Consider the following 15000-nt stretch of genomic DNA (forward strand, 5'->3'; position numbering starts at 1 on the left):
GTGTGTGTGTATAGTGTGTATAGTGTGTATATAGTGTGTGTGTGTGTGTGTGTGTGTGTACCTGCGTTGGTGTTGGTGGTGTGTGTATATAGTGTGTGTGTGTGTGTGTGTGTGTGTGTACCTGCGTTGGTGTTGGTGGTGTGTGTGTGTGTGTGTGTGTGTGTGTGTGTGTACCTGCGTTGGTGTTGGTGGTGTGTGTGTGTGTATATAGTGTGTGTGTGTGTGTGTGTGTGTGTACCTGCGTTGGTGTTGGTGGTGTGTGTGTGTGTGTATAGTGTGTATATAGTGTGTGTACCTGCGTTGGTGTTGGTGGTGTTGGATCCCTGCAGCAGCACCGTCAGCGTCTCCATGACGATCCAGGCCAGCTGCTTCTGCTCCTCGGCCACGCTGTTGTTCTTACAGTCAGCTGCAGATCGAGGGGAGAGGTCAGGACACGCTCACACAATAAATTAAAGAGTGTGTGTTTTATCATGCGGAAATAACACAATAAGAAAACACAATTATGTTTTTTTGTATTTGAAGCATATTTTTTGGTCCATAAAGAGTTTTTGTTTCTCCTGATTCAGCTCAGAGCGTTTCAGGTCAAGCATGCACTTCTGCTTTTTGACATTTTTTATTTTGTATTAGGGATGTTTACATTTTTTCCACGTGGTTTGTTTATGGATGTAGAAGTCCAATTTTAACTAATTTGATTTGAGTGATTTATAAGTTTTAAACTATGCAGTTATTAGGATATTCCTTGTATTTAGCAACACTTTCATTTAGTTTGGATCACTAAGTTGTCTTGTTGCTGCTACAGCATGTGATTCAAGTTCCTGTTCTGAAAATAGCTCCCTTTAGGACAGGGGTCTCAAACTTAAATTACCTGGGGGCCGCTGGAGGCAGTACCAGAATGACCAAAAAAAAGACACAAAATTATTTAAAGAAAGACAGAAAATGACAAAAAAAAGGACACAAAATTACTAAAAAAAAGACACAAAATGACAGAAAAAAAACTAAATTACTTAAAAAAGACACAAAATGACCAAAAAAGACACAAAATGACAGAAAAAAACTAAATTACTTACAAAAGACACAAAATTACAAAAAAAGACACTAAAAAAGACACAAAATTATTTGAAAAAAGACACTAAATTACCAAAAAAAGACACAAAATTACTTAAAGACACAAAATTACCAAAAAGAGCCACAATTATTTAAAAAAGACACAAAATTATTTTAAAAACACAAAATGACCAAAAAAAAGACACACATTTACCAAAAAAAGACACAAAATTATTTTCAAAAAAAGACACAAAATTACTAAAAAAAAAAGACAAAAAATTATTTAAAAAAGACATACAATTCCCAAAAAAAGACACAGAATTATTTAAAAAAAAAAATAGAATCACAAAAGAAGACACAAAAAAAAAAGACACAAAATTACCAAAAAATGACACAAAATTATGTTCTTTAAAAACACTAAATTATAAAAAAAAAAAGACACAAAATTACCAAAAACAGTAATTAAAGGGACCTTCCACACACAACACGGTAAAGTGCCATTCATATAAAACTCACATTAAACTTTCATATCAAGGTGGGGGCCACAAAATATCATCACAAGGGCCAAGATTGGCCCGCGGGCCGTGAGTTTGAGACCCCTGCTTTAGGATAAGTAACCAATAAACCTGAGCCCTTTTACAGTCTGTTCTGCTCAGTAAATGACAATAAACGCCTCACCTGTGTCGTTGTTGTGTGGCTGCTGCGTGGCGGGGTCTTTGAGCAAGGCAGCGTACTTGTGCAGCAGGTTGACCAGCACCTCCAGCAGGCCCACCTCCCGCAGCACGTCGCTGAAGACGGCGTCGTGCCTGGCCAGCTTGAGCAGCGTGCGGACGGCGGTGATGCTGCAGGCGTGAGACGTGCTGGACTTGAGCAGCACGCTGACGCTGAACAGCTCCTTACAGGGGGACGTAGTTCAGGCTGAACACCACGAACTCCAGCAGCTCAAAGTACTTGTTCTGGGCCTCGGGCAGCTTGGCCACGCGCTCCGCAAACTGGGACAGCGTGTGCTGCGACTCCAGGACGAAGTAGTTGGCCGGCTCCGCAGAGTAGATGTTCCCGATGGGCGTCCAGCAGCATGGACGCCAGACGGCTGGTTTTAGCACGCAGGAAGGCGTTCTGCAGCACCGAGAAGGCCTGCAGGTTACGCACCGTACGGCCTGCAGGAGGAGGAGGAGGAGGAGGAGGAGGAGGAGGAGAGATTAAAACATCAGATTAGATTATGTTAATAACCAACAACTGTAAAAAGAAAACTGAGGAAATAGAAAATAAGGAAAAAGAAATATCATTACTGAATGCTCAATATCAGTCAGTTGCTGACCATTAAAATAAACATAAATTAAATAGATGTTACATCATTTCTATATCACCCCAAGCACTGTTATCTGCATTATATTATATATATATATATATATATATATATAAATATAAAGGTGCTAAAGTTTATAAAGGTAAAGTTTATTTCTTATTGCTTGTATTTTCTTCTCTTCTTCTATTTCTTCTTCTTCTACTTCTATTTCTTCTTCTTCTTCTAATTCTTCTTCTTCTTCTATTTCTATTTCTTCTTCTATTTCTTCTTCTTTTAGTTCTTCTATTTCTTCTTCTTCTATTTCTTCTTCTTCTTCTTCTATTTCTTCTTCTTCTTCTACTTCTTCTATTTCTTCTCCTACTTCTACTTCTATTTCTTCTTCTTCTATTTCTTCTTCTTCTATTTCTTCTTCTTCTATTTCTTCTTCTTCTTCTATTTCTATTTCTTCTTCTTCTACTACTTCTATTTCTTCTTCTTCTATTTCTTCTTCTTCTATTTCTTCTTCTTCTTCTATTTCTATTTCTTCTTCTTCTATTTCTATTTCTTCTTCTTCTTCTATTTCTTCTTCTTCTTCTACTTCTTCTATTTCTTCTCCTACTTCTACTTCTATTTCTTCTTCTTCTTCTATTTCTTCTACTTCTATTTCTTCTTCTATTTCTTCTTCTTCTTCTTCTATTTCTTCTTCTTCTATTCTTCTACTTCTATTTCTTCTTCTTATTAATATTATTATTATTATTATGATTATTATTATTATAAACTTGAGAAATGCATGTCTCACTGTATAGTTCTGTGTATGCATTAAGTATAAAGAAGCTGATTATGAAGTGAGAGATGGAACAGTAACAGTGACAGATGGAGTCTGGAGACATTTCCATGTGACCCTGCTGGCTGAGATCCAGCAGCTCTGAACTGGTTCTTGGCCTCTAAAGCTTCTTTTCTACAGTGACAGTCAGAAATATGAGACCACTCCCAGTGTGACATAAGGTGGGACACAAAATAATAAATAAAAAGGCTGGAAGGTGAATGATGAAAGGTGAAGGGCTGAGACTGAGAACAGAAACTCTGATAGACCAGGTCTTGGATCCTTTTACAGCTTCTCACAGGATTTAGTCCAGTATTTGTTGAAAGGAAACCTAAACCACAGTTTCAGGCTTTAACCTGACACAAAGTTGCTCTATTTTACATTAACGGGGCAGCAGGACGGAGATCCACCACCAGCAGAGGATTCATCTGGATCAACACTAAACAAAGCTGTGATTGAAGCTGCCCTGTTTATCACTAATTATTAAAATCATTCATTCATGCTCTTGGTTGACTAATGTGCTTTTAGTGAAGACCGACAGATTTGGGATTTTTGAGACTGATACAGAATATTACCAACATGAAAACAGAAAAATATTATGAGACAAAGGTACTAAGAAGGCTGATTTCTTATATTAATAATTTAAAGAATATTTAACATGATATTAGAATAAGAAACTCAATAATTCAATTCAATTAACATATTATATTATAATTTTTTTAATCAGCTGACTAATAAATTAATAAGGCTCTGGTCTTGAAGTCTAATCATAAGGTCTTTTTTAAAAGTAAGGATTTAAAAAAACAGTATAATCACATCACATAAAGGAGATTTTTAAGCAAGAAATTGCTCCTTCAATTTTTCCGTTGTGACGAAAATAAAAAACATTAAATGTTTTTTCACCTTTTCATAAGATTTCAACATATTCCCTCATGTTTTTAATATATTGATGTTGTTTTGTAATGAGTGTTTGCAGTTTGACTTGTCAGTTTAGCACTAAAATAATAAAGCATTAAAGGAGAAAATCCTTATATGTAATAATTATTCAACTTATTTATTTATCCTCTTTATTGTTCTTGATTGAGTTTCTTATCTAAAAATAATTATTATTTAAACTATTTACATATTATCTTTATTGTTCTTGATTGAGTTCAGAACAATATGACTACACAAAAGGTACTGAGAAGGCTGATTTATTATAAAAATAACTGTATTACATTGTTAACCTACTGTAGAAAAAGAAAACTGAGAAAATAGAAAATAAAGAAAAATAAAGAAACATCATTACTGAATGCTCAGTATCAGTCAGTTGCTGAACATTTAAAATAAATTTCTTCTGAAATGATGAAAATAAAAATATTAAATGTTTTTTCACCTCTTCATGAGATCTCAACATATTCCCTTATGTTTTTCATATGTTGATGTTGTTTTATAATGAATGTTTGCAGTCTGACTTGTCAATTTGGCACTAAAATAATAAAACATTAAAGGAGAAAATCCTTATATGGTGTCGAAATAGAAAGATGGAAAACAAAAGAAATACAAGAGCATCAAGTGAAACTTCACATTTAATCTGACCTCCGTTTCAGCTCCGAGTGTAAAACATAAAACCACTAAACTCTGACTCACACACGCAGGAAATGACACTGACACGTGTCCCCACACACACCAAAACACACACCAAAACACACCAGAACACACACCAAAACACACACCAGAACACACACCAAAACACACACCGCCGATAAGTGAATGTGGCGGTTAATTAGGCGTGTAAACGGAGCTTCGCACGGCGCCGGCTGCTGGTAATGAGTCAGCGCACAGCTGGAGCGGTCGTTAGCTCGGTAAACACACGAGTTTACTGGTGGTGGGTGTGTGTGTGTGTGTGTGTGTCTGTGTGTGTGTGTGTGTGTGTGTGTGTGTGCGTGTGTGTGTGTGTGTGGTGTTAGAGGTTAGAAAACTGACATTTCGTGTGGTTTTTTTTTTGCTTTAGACAGGAAGTTGGCAGCAGTGTTTTACCCCTGGGGGGGGGGTTTAGAGGTGACGGCGGACACGGCGGCGCTCCTAGAAGTGTTTTTTAAATCTGTCACATCTCATCATGTTTGCTTTCCAAAAACAAAAAGGTTCACTCAAAACAAAGTCTTGATAGTCAAAGCCAGAATGTCACAAAACCGGCCAAAAAAAGAGAGAAAAACACAAAAGCTGATAGCTTTAGCTAAAGCTAACAAGCTAATACAATTACTCATAATAATTATAATTGTCCACAATGCACCCATATATATATATATATATATATATATATATAATTATCATTCATTTTTTATTGCAAACCAAATTAAAATTGCTAAATGAAGATCCTTAATTAGTAAAAAAGAAACAAATATTTTGTTATCATAAGGCTGGGAATAAAATATTTTTTTAACATTTCATTTTATGTCTGTTTTTGGTGATGATTTCAAAGTTCTGGAAAAGTCCCATGTTGCATTGCAACACTCCCACGTGTATTCTTATTTTGTGTCTTTCTTTAGTCATTTTGTGTCGTTCTTGGTCATTTTGTGTCTTTTTTTTGTCATTTTGTGTCTTTTTGTGTCCTTTTGCATCTTTCTTTAGTCATTTTGTGTCGTTTTTGGTCATTTTGTGTCTTTTTTTAGTCATTTTGCATCTTTTTTTAGTCATTTTGTGTCTTTTTGTGTCTTTTTTTTGTCATTTTGTTTCTTTTTTGGTCATTTTGTGTCTTTTTGTGTCCTTTTTTTAGTCATTTTGCATCTTTTTTAGTCATTTTGCATCTTTTTTTAGTCATTTTGTGTCTTTTTGTGTCCTTTTTTGTCATTTTGTGTCCTTTTTTGGTCATTTTGTGTCTTTTTTTTGTCATTTTGTGTCTTTTTTTGGTCATTTTGTGTCTTTTATTTAGTCATTTTGTGTCTTTTTTTAATCATTTTGTGTCTTTTTCTGGTCATTTTGTGTCTTTTTTTGGTGATGATTTCAAAGTTCTAGAAAAGTCCCATGATGCATTGCGACACTCCCACATGTATTCTGATGCATTTCATTGGCCAAGAGACCGAAAATAGGTGGAAAAAACTACAAAAACTACAAAATGACGTATCCTCTTTCCCGTCGTTAATGGTAGAATATCACAACAGCACCCCAACAGGTTTTAATGGTAGAAAAGCAGTAATGTTTTCCCGCCTTAAATGGGTTAATGTGCTTAAGAGTACCAAGAGTTTTTTTTCCGGATGATCTCAGGGTTAATAATATCCAACAGGAGGATTCACAGCTTCAGCAGCAGTAAACGTTCTACTAAACCACTACAGCGTCTCTGGACTCAGAGAGCTGATTAGTATGCAGCAGCTTCAGGCGCTCGTCTCCAGCAGGGTGACAGGCGGCGGGGGTTGCCATGGTGCCTGTCAACAGGTTAAGCTGACTGGAATCAGCCGAGCATCAAAGTCATTTCAGGGATTAAGATGTGAGGGAGATACGGAGGGCCGAGACGTCTCCACATGGAACTCTTCTCTTGTTTCACCGCTTTGGGAAAACCACGTTGGTGGGATCGTGGCGGTTTAAGAGGCGAGTCTGTGATCAGGAAACCACCGAGCCGTGGCAGAGAACATCTCCACTCCACGCTAAATATCTACTGGGAAAGTTCAGCAGAAAAAACTAGCAGACAGAGGAAAACTGTTTTCACTGGCTGTTTTGGTGTTTTGTGTGTTTTTTGCTTTGGGGTGTCTTTGAATTCTTTGAAGTTTCTCCTTATTCCTCCTTCTCTGTTTAATTTGGACATTATTTCAAATAATTTTAATGGGCAAAAACAGTGGTGGAAGGTTACTAAATACATTTACTCAAGTACTATATTCAAGCAGAGGTGACAGGCGGACACAGCAGCACTCCTAGAAGTGTTTTTTAGATCCGTCACATCTCATCATGTTTGCTTTGCAAAAACAAAAAGGTTCACTCAAAACAAAGTCATAAGAGTCAAAGTAACATAACTGGCCAGAATGTAACATAACCGGCTAAAAAAAGACAGAAAAACAGCATAATTTCCACTTAAAATAAATACATAGACAGAAATAACAATAAAGAAATAGACAACTGAGTCAATACATGAATGAGTGAAAGCCAAAAGGAAGAATTGAGCCTGTTTTTTATAAGTTATGAGAGACAAAATTAGAAATCTGAAGAGTTAATTACTTCTTAATCACTTATTCTTATTTAAAAAATAATTATTATTTAAATTATTTACATATTTTTCTTTATTGTTCTTGATTGAGTTTCTTACTTAAATATAATTATTATTAAAATTATAAATATATCCTCTATTGTTCTTGATTGAGTTTTAAGTACAATTTTGAGGTACTTGTACTTTACTTGAGTATTTCCATTTTCTTTTATTTATTTCTACTCCACTACAAGGCAAATCTTATACTTTTTACTCCACTACATTTAGGTGACAGCTTCAGTTACATTTCAGGTCGAGATTTAACATAAAATATATGATAAATTTAAAGTGATTAGACTTTTTTTAAATCTCATATCTTCAAACCTCATAACATATATTAAGAAGTTACATGAGCCCCGTCTTTACAAGATTAAAACACTGCTTACATAAAAGCATCAATACAAATAATGTATTAACATGTTTGGAATACATAAACAATCTGAGTGGCTCCATTCTGCATAATGAATATTTTTATTGATGCTGATACTTTTGTACTTTTACTTCAGTAAGTTTTGAATGCAGGGCTTTTATTGTAGTGGAGTAATTTAACAGTGTGGTATTAGTACTTTTACTGCAGTAAGGAATCTGAATACTTTTTCCACCACTGGCAAAAATTATTATTACAGGATAAAGCTGGCTATTTTATAGATTTTGATTCTAAACAAATTAAAAAAAGTCTTGGTGTTAATTTTTCTCTTAATGCTTCTCTACCCTGTTTCACCCACTGGTTCCTACTGTAGACATAAATATTTACATCTTATCAAAGGCAAATCAGAAACATAGAAGATAGGTTACTTCCATGTTGGTTTGCCTTATTTTAATCTAATTTAATTAAAGACATTCCACTCAGATCAGTCAGAGAATTATCTTCACAAAAAATGTCAATTTGTAGGAAGTGACCTCAACAAAAACACATCACACAATGTCTCAAGTCATTACACAGAACAGGGGACAAAATGTTTTTGTCTAAATAAAAGACACTGATCATCTTTTCATTGAATTATATCAGCTAATTAATGCTGTACTCAAGCATTTTGTAGATTTCAGGCCCAAACAAAACACACGACCAGTGCATCAATATCCTTTAAACTGTAAGGTCCAGCTGCTTATAGAGATAATAAAGCTCACCTTTCCCAGTGGGCTGTGGGAGAACGAAGCCCGGCAGCAGGAACGGGGCTCCGGTGGCCAGACAGGCAGGTTTCAGGTCGGTCACTCCGTACGTAGTCAGACAGGTGACCAGGTTCACCAGGTCCTTCAGAGCATCTTTAGACTCGTCCTCCTTGGCCTGTTCCAGTCTGGAGACACACAAGGAGCATGTTTACCTGTCCATAAGGCACTAAGCTGGAGGAATGAAGCTGCAACTGATAGTGATGGGAATAACTGATCGATGATCAATTAATGGTCGTTAAGAATTTGGTCGATCACTTGGAAATTTTAATCAATCTGTGTATTTTTTAAATCTAAATTTTATCTCTGACTGTGTGAGCTGAGAATTAAGTTGGATAAAGCTTCAGTTTACAAACTGAAAGTTGCAATAAAAATTATAAAACACACAGAAATACAAGAAGAATAATCTGAGCTAAACTATCTTACTGTATCAAACCTCTCAGCATGAATTACTGAGTTTAATTTGATCCAGAACTTATTTAAACACAAAACACATTTAATTGATTACTGTGAAAACTAACCTCATGCCTCTTCAGGGGATAAAACATAAAACATTGAACTCCTTTACGTTATATTATATACAGTTTAATCTCACTGAGTTAGTTTAATGATCCACAGAATCTCTTTTCGTCCTTTCAAAATAAAAGCGTCCGTTATCAAAACAGGCTTTTGCACAGTATTGTTTTCTTCAGTTTCTTGTTCATTGTAATGCCTGGTACAACTAAAGGTTCATTTGTTTGGACAAATATAATGATAGCAACAAAAAATAGCTAATAAGAGTTTAATTTAACAGCTGATATCTAGACATTTCTACAGCTGTAAAAGTGGATATTTACTTTCTCAGATTATGTGAGCCAGTTTCATATTTGACAGTTAAACTAGGGCTTCTAAATGAAGAGTAAACAGACAAAACAAGTGTTATTATCCCAGAAATAACGATGATTTCATGTTGTCTTATTGAAAATATTCTCCATGGTTTTATTCATAATGATTTTGGTTATTATCAATAAAACCATGTTAAATGTCTAGATATCAGCTCTTAAATTAAACTCTTATCAGCTGTTTTTGTTGTTATCATTATATTTGTCCAAACAAATGAACCTTTAGTTGAACTAAAGAGAAAGAAACTGAAGAAAACAAGGTGGTCGAATCATTTTTGACTGTATCTATATCTTTTATTTTGCCTGTGTATGCATGTTTTTTTTTTTTAACTTTTTATTTAACCATTTTAATAATTTTACAGAACATTTCCTGACACAATTTGAAGTAAGAGACATCACAATAAACATCCTGAGCATCATACAAGAAAAAAGTGTTAAGACATTACAATAAATCAATTAAATACAGAAATAAGTAGTTCTGACATAACATAGTTATAAAGTTAGTGTTAATCTTGTAAATAAATAAAAATAAATAGTTGAATATTTAGACAATCAAAGGAATAAAATGTCAGAAGTGTTGATAATTATGACAACAGGCAGAGTAGACGATATATATAATCTGTGGCTAAGTGGGGTTTTTTAAATAGGCATCTCTTTCCAGCAACATTTCATCCCATCATCCTCTCCATCAGACAGATATTGTGAAATGCAAAACCATGTCTGCATGTTTTTCTACATTAATTCATACCTGAGCATGAGGTCACAGAGGAAGGCGTAACCCTGGCACATCCTGAAGTCGTCCAGCAGCGTCTGGGAAACGTCGCTGGAGTCTTTGAGGAAGCAGGAGAGACCAGCGAACATCTCCACGATCTCCAGAGGAGACAGGTCGTCTGACTGCTGCATGTTCTGGACACACGTACCCAGACACTCCTTCTCTGCAGGAGCAACAAGGAGGAGCAGCAACGGGTCAACACACAGAAACTCATGTTTGACACAAAGTACGGAAATATGAGGTTCATTTACCCACATGAGATACTGCACTGAAAATTATTTGTTTCTTACCAGGATAAAAAAAACTTAAGATTAGAAGTGTTGGATAATTTTTCTTGTTTTAAGAGTTAATTTATTATTTTAAGCGTTCAACATGCTTATTTCTGGATTTAATAATCTTAATTTAAGAAATATCTTGGTTTTATTCTGGTTTTGCTCTGGTTTTATGTGGTTTCATTATGGTTTTAATGTGGTTTTATTCTGGTTTTAAATGTTTTTATTATGGTTTCATGTGGTTTTATTCTTTTTTGTGGTTTTATTCTGGTTTTATGTGGTTTTAACTGGTTTTATTCTGGTTTTATGTGTTTTTTTGTGGTTTTTATTCTGGTTTTAAATGGTTTTATTCTGGTTTTGTGTGTTTTTAACGAGTTTTATTCTGGTTTAACTGGTTTTATTCTGGTTCTATTCTTTTTTTTAGAGTTAATTTCTTATTTTAAGTGTTCAACATGCTTATTTCTAGATTTAATGATCTGAATTCAAGAAATCTTGTCAAGGTAAATTATCTGTCCATGCAGCAAGATCATTTCCCTCAGATTTACTGTTTGATCTGGTTTTTAGACCTTTTTTACAGTGTATAATAAACAGAGGAATAAGCCCAACAATGAGCAGTCTCTTAACATTGATGGTCAACTTGTGTCTTTTTTATTGCTCATTATACGTCTTTTTGGTAATTTTGTGTCTATTTTTTGGTCAATTTGTGTCTTTTTATTGGTCATTATATGTCTTTTTGATAATTTTGTGTCTATTTTTTGGTCAATTTGTGTCTTTTTATTGGTCATTATACGTCTTTTTGATAATTTTGTGTCTATTTTTTGGTCAATTTGTGTCTTTTTTGCAGTGAAGAAGGCTGTGGAGGGCCAGTCCAATACTCAATAATAAGTTAATTCAGCTTAATATCAATTTCATCGCTTTATAAAATGCAGTAAATTATATAGTTTTGAGCTGCTACTGACACGTTATGATAAGACTGTGTTAATGTGGAATAAGTCAAATATAGCAGTAATAAATAGTAAAAACTACAATTATCATCTTACTTTTACAGTTATTTTAAACACAACATACATTCAAACCACAAACACAATATAGAGCATGTATGTTATGCAGTAAACCAGTAATTTAAAGTGTTTTTGTGGAACATTTCTGTGCAGGTGTGTATGCATGCACACACATACGTAAATCGCCTTCAAAATAAAAGCATGGCGGTTGTATTGATTTTTAATTTCCTTCACAGCTCTGAACCAGACTGTGTTTTCTCCTTTTTCTTTGAGTTCTTTGAAGGGAAAAGTTGCATGATGAAATTTGAGCAAACACAAAGTGTTGTGTGATCATTTGAACAGCAGAGCTGTTTTAATTATTAAGCACATTTTGCTCTCGGCTCACTTTCATCACAGTTCTACAAAAAGAGGAAGCGTCAGGTGGAAAATAACAAGTAGCTTTGATACAGTTTTTTTTCATTTTCAACAGTTCAATGCTGTTCAGCTGCACATACTCTAATAAGATATGAAAACTCTGTGGAGTGATTTGGACGGTTCTCTAACATTTCTAGACAAAACAGGACTTTACTTTGACACTGTAACTGCTTTTATGTTTCATCTCAGTGCGTCTTGTTCCCTATTTGCATCTTGATCTAATGAACAATGCTGCAAAAAGATCTTTATGCCCTCTGACTTTCAGTAAATTTCATTTTGCTAATAACTTTGAGAGGTGCAGATGACTTTTAAAAATGTTTTCAATGGGTTTGAAAGGCTTTTTCTTTTAAATAAATTCATTTTAAATCATCAAATTTCATGAGTTATCATAGCAACAAACAAACCAAAAACTTGTAAAAACTGAAATTATTGTTGTATTTTCTTATTGTATGTAAAAATTATAAATAAATAAAAAATCAAGCTCTTCTATAAGGAAAAAATAACCAAATTTTAGCAGTTAGTTATATTTCATTATAATCACTTTATTCTACATGTGTTATTTAAAGTTTCACCAAAAATAAACCATTTGCACTAACCAGATAATTTAAAAATACACTAAATTATACACGACTTTACACAACTTGGAAGTCATGAATAACCCAGCAGAGACCAACAGTCACATGACAAATATTCAGTGAAAATCAGACAGAACTGCAGGGTGTTTACACAGAGCTGAGAGGAGAGGACGGGAGAGGTTGGAAAAATAGTTTATGTATAGCATGTGGAGACAATAACTTGTTCTATAATATCGATAACACCTCTGGGAACTTCGAAAAATGTTGTATATACAGATTATTTTTTGTAAAAGTCAATAATCAAAAGGCATTTAAGTTGAGTTTTTTTCTTTTTTTTTATGATTTATGGCATTAAAACAGTGTTTTTCTAACATTTTGTGTTCGCTCTCCTTCCAGCTACAATTGTGGCGTTTCCATAGAGGTGCAGCTCTTACAGTATAAACTACAGTGAAAAAACAAGGTCATAGTGAGTAAAATGTGACAGAAATTTAAAAAAATCACAAAAAAACACCTCACAATGCTTGAGGTTCAGAGGGTTATAGAATACTTTTGTTATAACTGTACTGTGACATAAATCACTGTACGTTTCATAACATAACTGCAACTCTCAGAGTGTCATTTGCCAAAATGACAAAAATAATCGTCTTGAATTATTTGTGAGCTTTATAAATGTCAGTAAACAAACTCAGATGTTAACTTTGCTTTGATTCTTAGAGTGTTTAACTTTGGTTCATGACGGATGTTTTGTTTTTTTCTTGCATGTTCTTTCTTTTAGATCTATAGATTGAAGTTTACAGCTCCTCTATGTGTGTTACAGTGTTTTTACACACATTTTCTTCTCTTTCATGTGGCTAAATGTATGTTGGATAAAGTTCAGAAGTGGTTTGGATAAACTTTCTAATTTAAGTTTTGCTACATACATTTTGGTCTTTTATGAGCTTTTCCACTCGGCTGTGACAAATAGAGAACATTTAATAAAAAACAACAGTTAGTAGTTAGAAAAAGGGGCAAAATCATTTCCTAAAACTGCTCTGTTTTTGTAGTTTTATATTTACTTAAACAGTAGTAAACAGAGCATTAGTTTAGGGAGATGGGGGTATTTTCAATTAAAGATTTGCTCTGCTAGTGAGGATGTACAGCAGGACAGTGGATGTGGGATTGTCTCAGAAATAAGTCATACAGTTTAAAGTCAATGCTACCACATACTAAATGCATGTAATGTGAACTTTGTGGACTTTGAAGAAATTAATAAAACATTTTCTCAAAAATTATCTCTCTTATTATTCTGGCATTTATCAAATAGAAATAATTTTGTTAATTCTAAATCACCTAAAACAGGAAAAAGTTAGTCTGATTTAAGTTCAGACAGTGAGAAAAAAAAAGGTTATGTTTTTGTTTTATACAGTGTATGCTAATACGCAGCTCTTATGATCTTCAGCGTATCTTTGGTGGTTTTATAACTTCACATACACTACCGGTCAAAAGTTTTAGAACATCCCAATTTTTCCAGTTTTTTATTGAAATTCAAGCAGTTCAAGTCAAATGAACAGCTTGAAAGGGTACAAAGGTAAGTGGTGAACTGCCAGAGGTAAATAAAAAAAGGTAAGCTTAACCAAAACTGGAAAATAATGTACATTTCAGAATTATACAAGTAGGCCTTTTTCAGGGAACAAGAAATGGGTTAACAACTTAACTCTATGGAGTCTTGGGCTATTTTGTTCATTTTTGAATTCTTTTCATGTCTTTGTAAGTCATTTTGTTTCTTTTTTTAGTCATTTTGTTTCTTTTTTTAGTCATTTTGTGTCTTTTTTTAGTCCTTTAGTCCAACATAAAATGTGATTTTGAATCTTTTTTTTACTTTCAAAACACTATCATGCTCAATAAATTTTAAATGTTGCAAATGTGCATTAATTTCAGAGTACACTGAGACATTAAACTGCATCATTTTCAATTAAATTCTGGAAAAGTTGGTGTGTTCTAAAACTTTTGACCAGTAGTGTAGTTTGTCCGACCACCGTTACGTGTTTAAATCACTAATAAACCTCCACATGTCCACATGCTGTGTTAGTGTTTGTTACCGTGGATGTATTTGACCACGTTGACGCTGAGGCCGTGTCTGGAGATGGTGGTGAGCACCTCCCCGGCGCTCCTCCTCCAGGGCAGGTTGTGAGGAGGACACCAGGAGGTGATGGCACTGAACAGAAGCTGCAGGTCGTCCTTCTGGGCCAGCTCCTCCGCAGGAGACACGAAGGTACACAGCTTCACCAGGATCTGGAGAGGAGGAGGAGGAGGAGGAGGAGGAAAATGACTTTACCAGCCTGAAGATGATCTGATAAAACTACAGCTGGAAAAAAAAACAGCTGCTTGCACACTAAAGCCTCCATCTTTTATTATCAGGTGTTTTTATATGTGTGTTTTGTAAGTGGTGTCATTAATAAGAGAAGATGCAAAAACAATGAATTCCTGCTGAATCAACAACAAATTATTGAGTGTGCTTGAAAAAGCTTTCTAAGAAGAAACTTTTTACAGCCCCAAAATAAGTGAAATATACAA

General features: G+C 34.4%; 1 protein-coding gene across 1 annotated transcript in view; it reads right to left on the reverse strand.

Moving 5' to 3' along the window:
- wdfy3 (WD repeat and FYVE domain containing 3) overlaps nucleotides 1-15000 on the reverse strand; it is a 203873-nt gene that overhangs the window by 132946 nt on the left and 55927 nt on the right. Inside the window, 7 exon segments of the mRNA XM_059336480.1 lie at nucleotides 296-406; nucleotides 1723-1948; nucleotides 1950-2105; nucleotides 2107-2201; nucleotides 8494-8660; nucleotides 10162-10348; nucleotides 14526-14718. Coding sequence (XP_059192463.1) covers nucleotides 296-406; nucleotides 1723-1948; nucleotides 1950-2105; nucleotides 2107-2201; nucleotides 8494-8660; nucleotides 10162-10348; nucleotides 14526-14718 — 1135 coding nt within the window.

Source organism: Centropristis striata, chromosome 7 (genome assembly GCF_030273125.1).
Source record: "Centropristis striata isolate RG_2023a ecotype Rhode Island chromosome 7, C.striata_1.0, whole genome shotgun sequence".
NCBI classification, from domain to species: Eukaryota; Metazoa; Chordata; class Actinopteri; order Perciformes; family Serranidae; genus Centropristis; species Centropristis striata.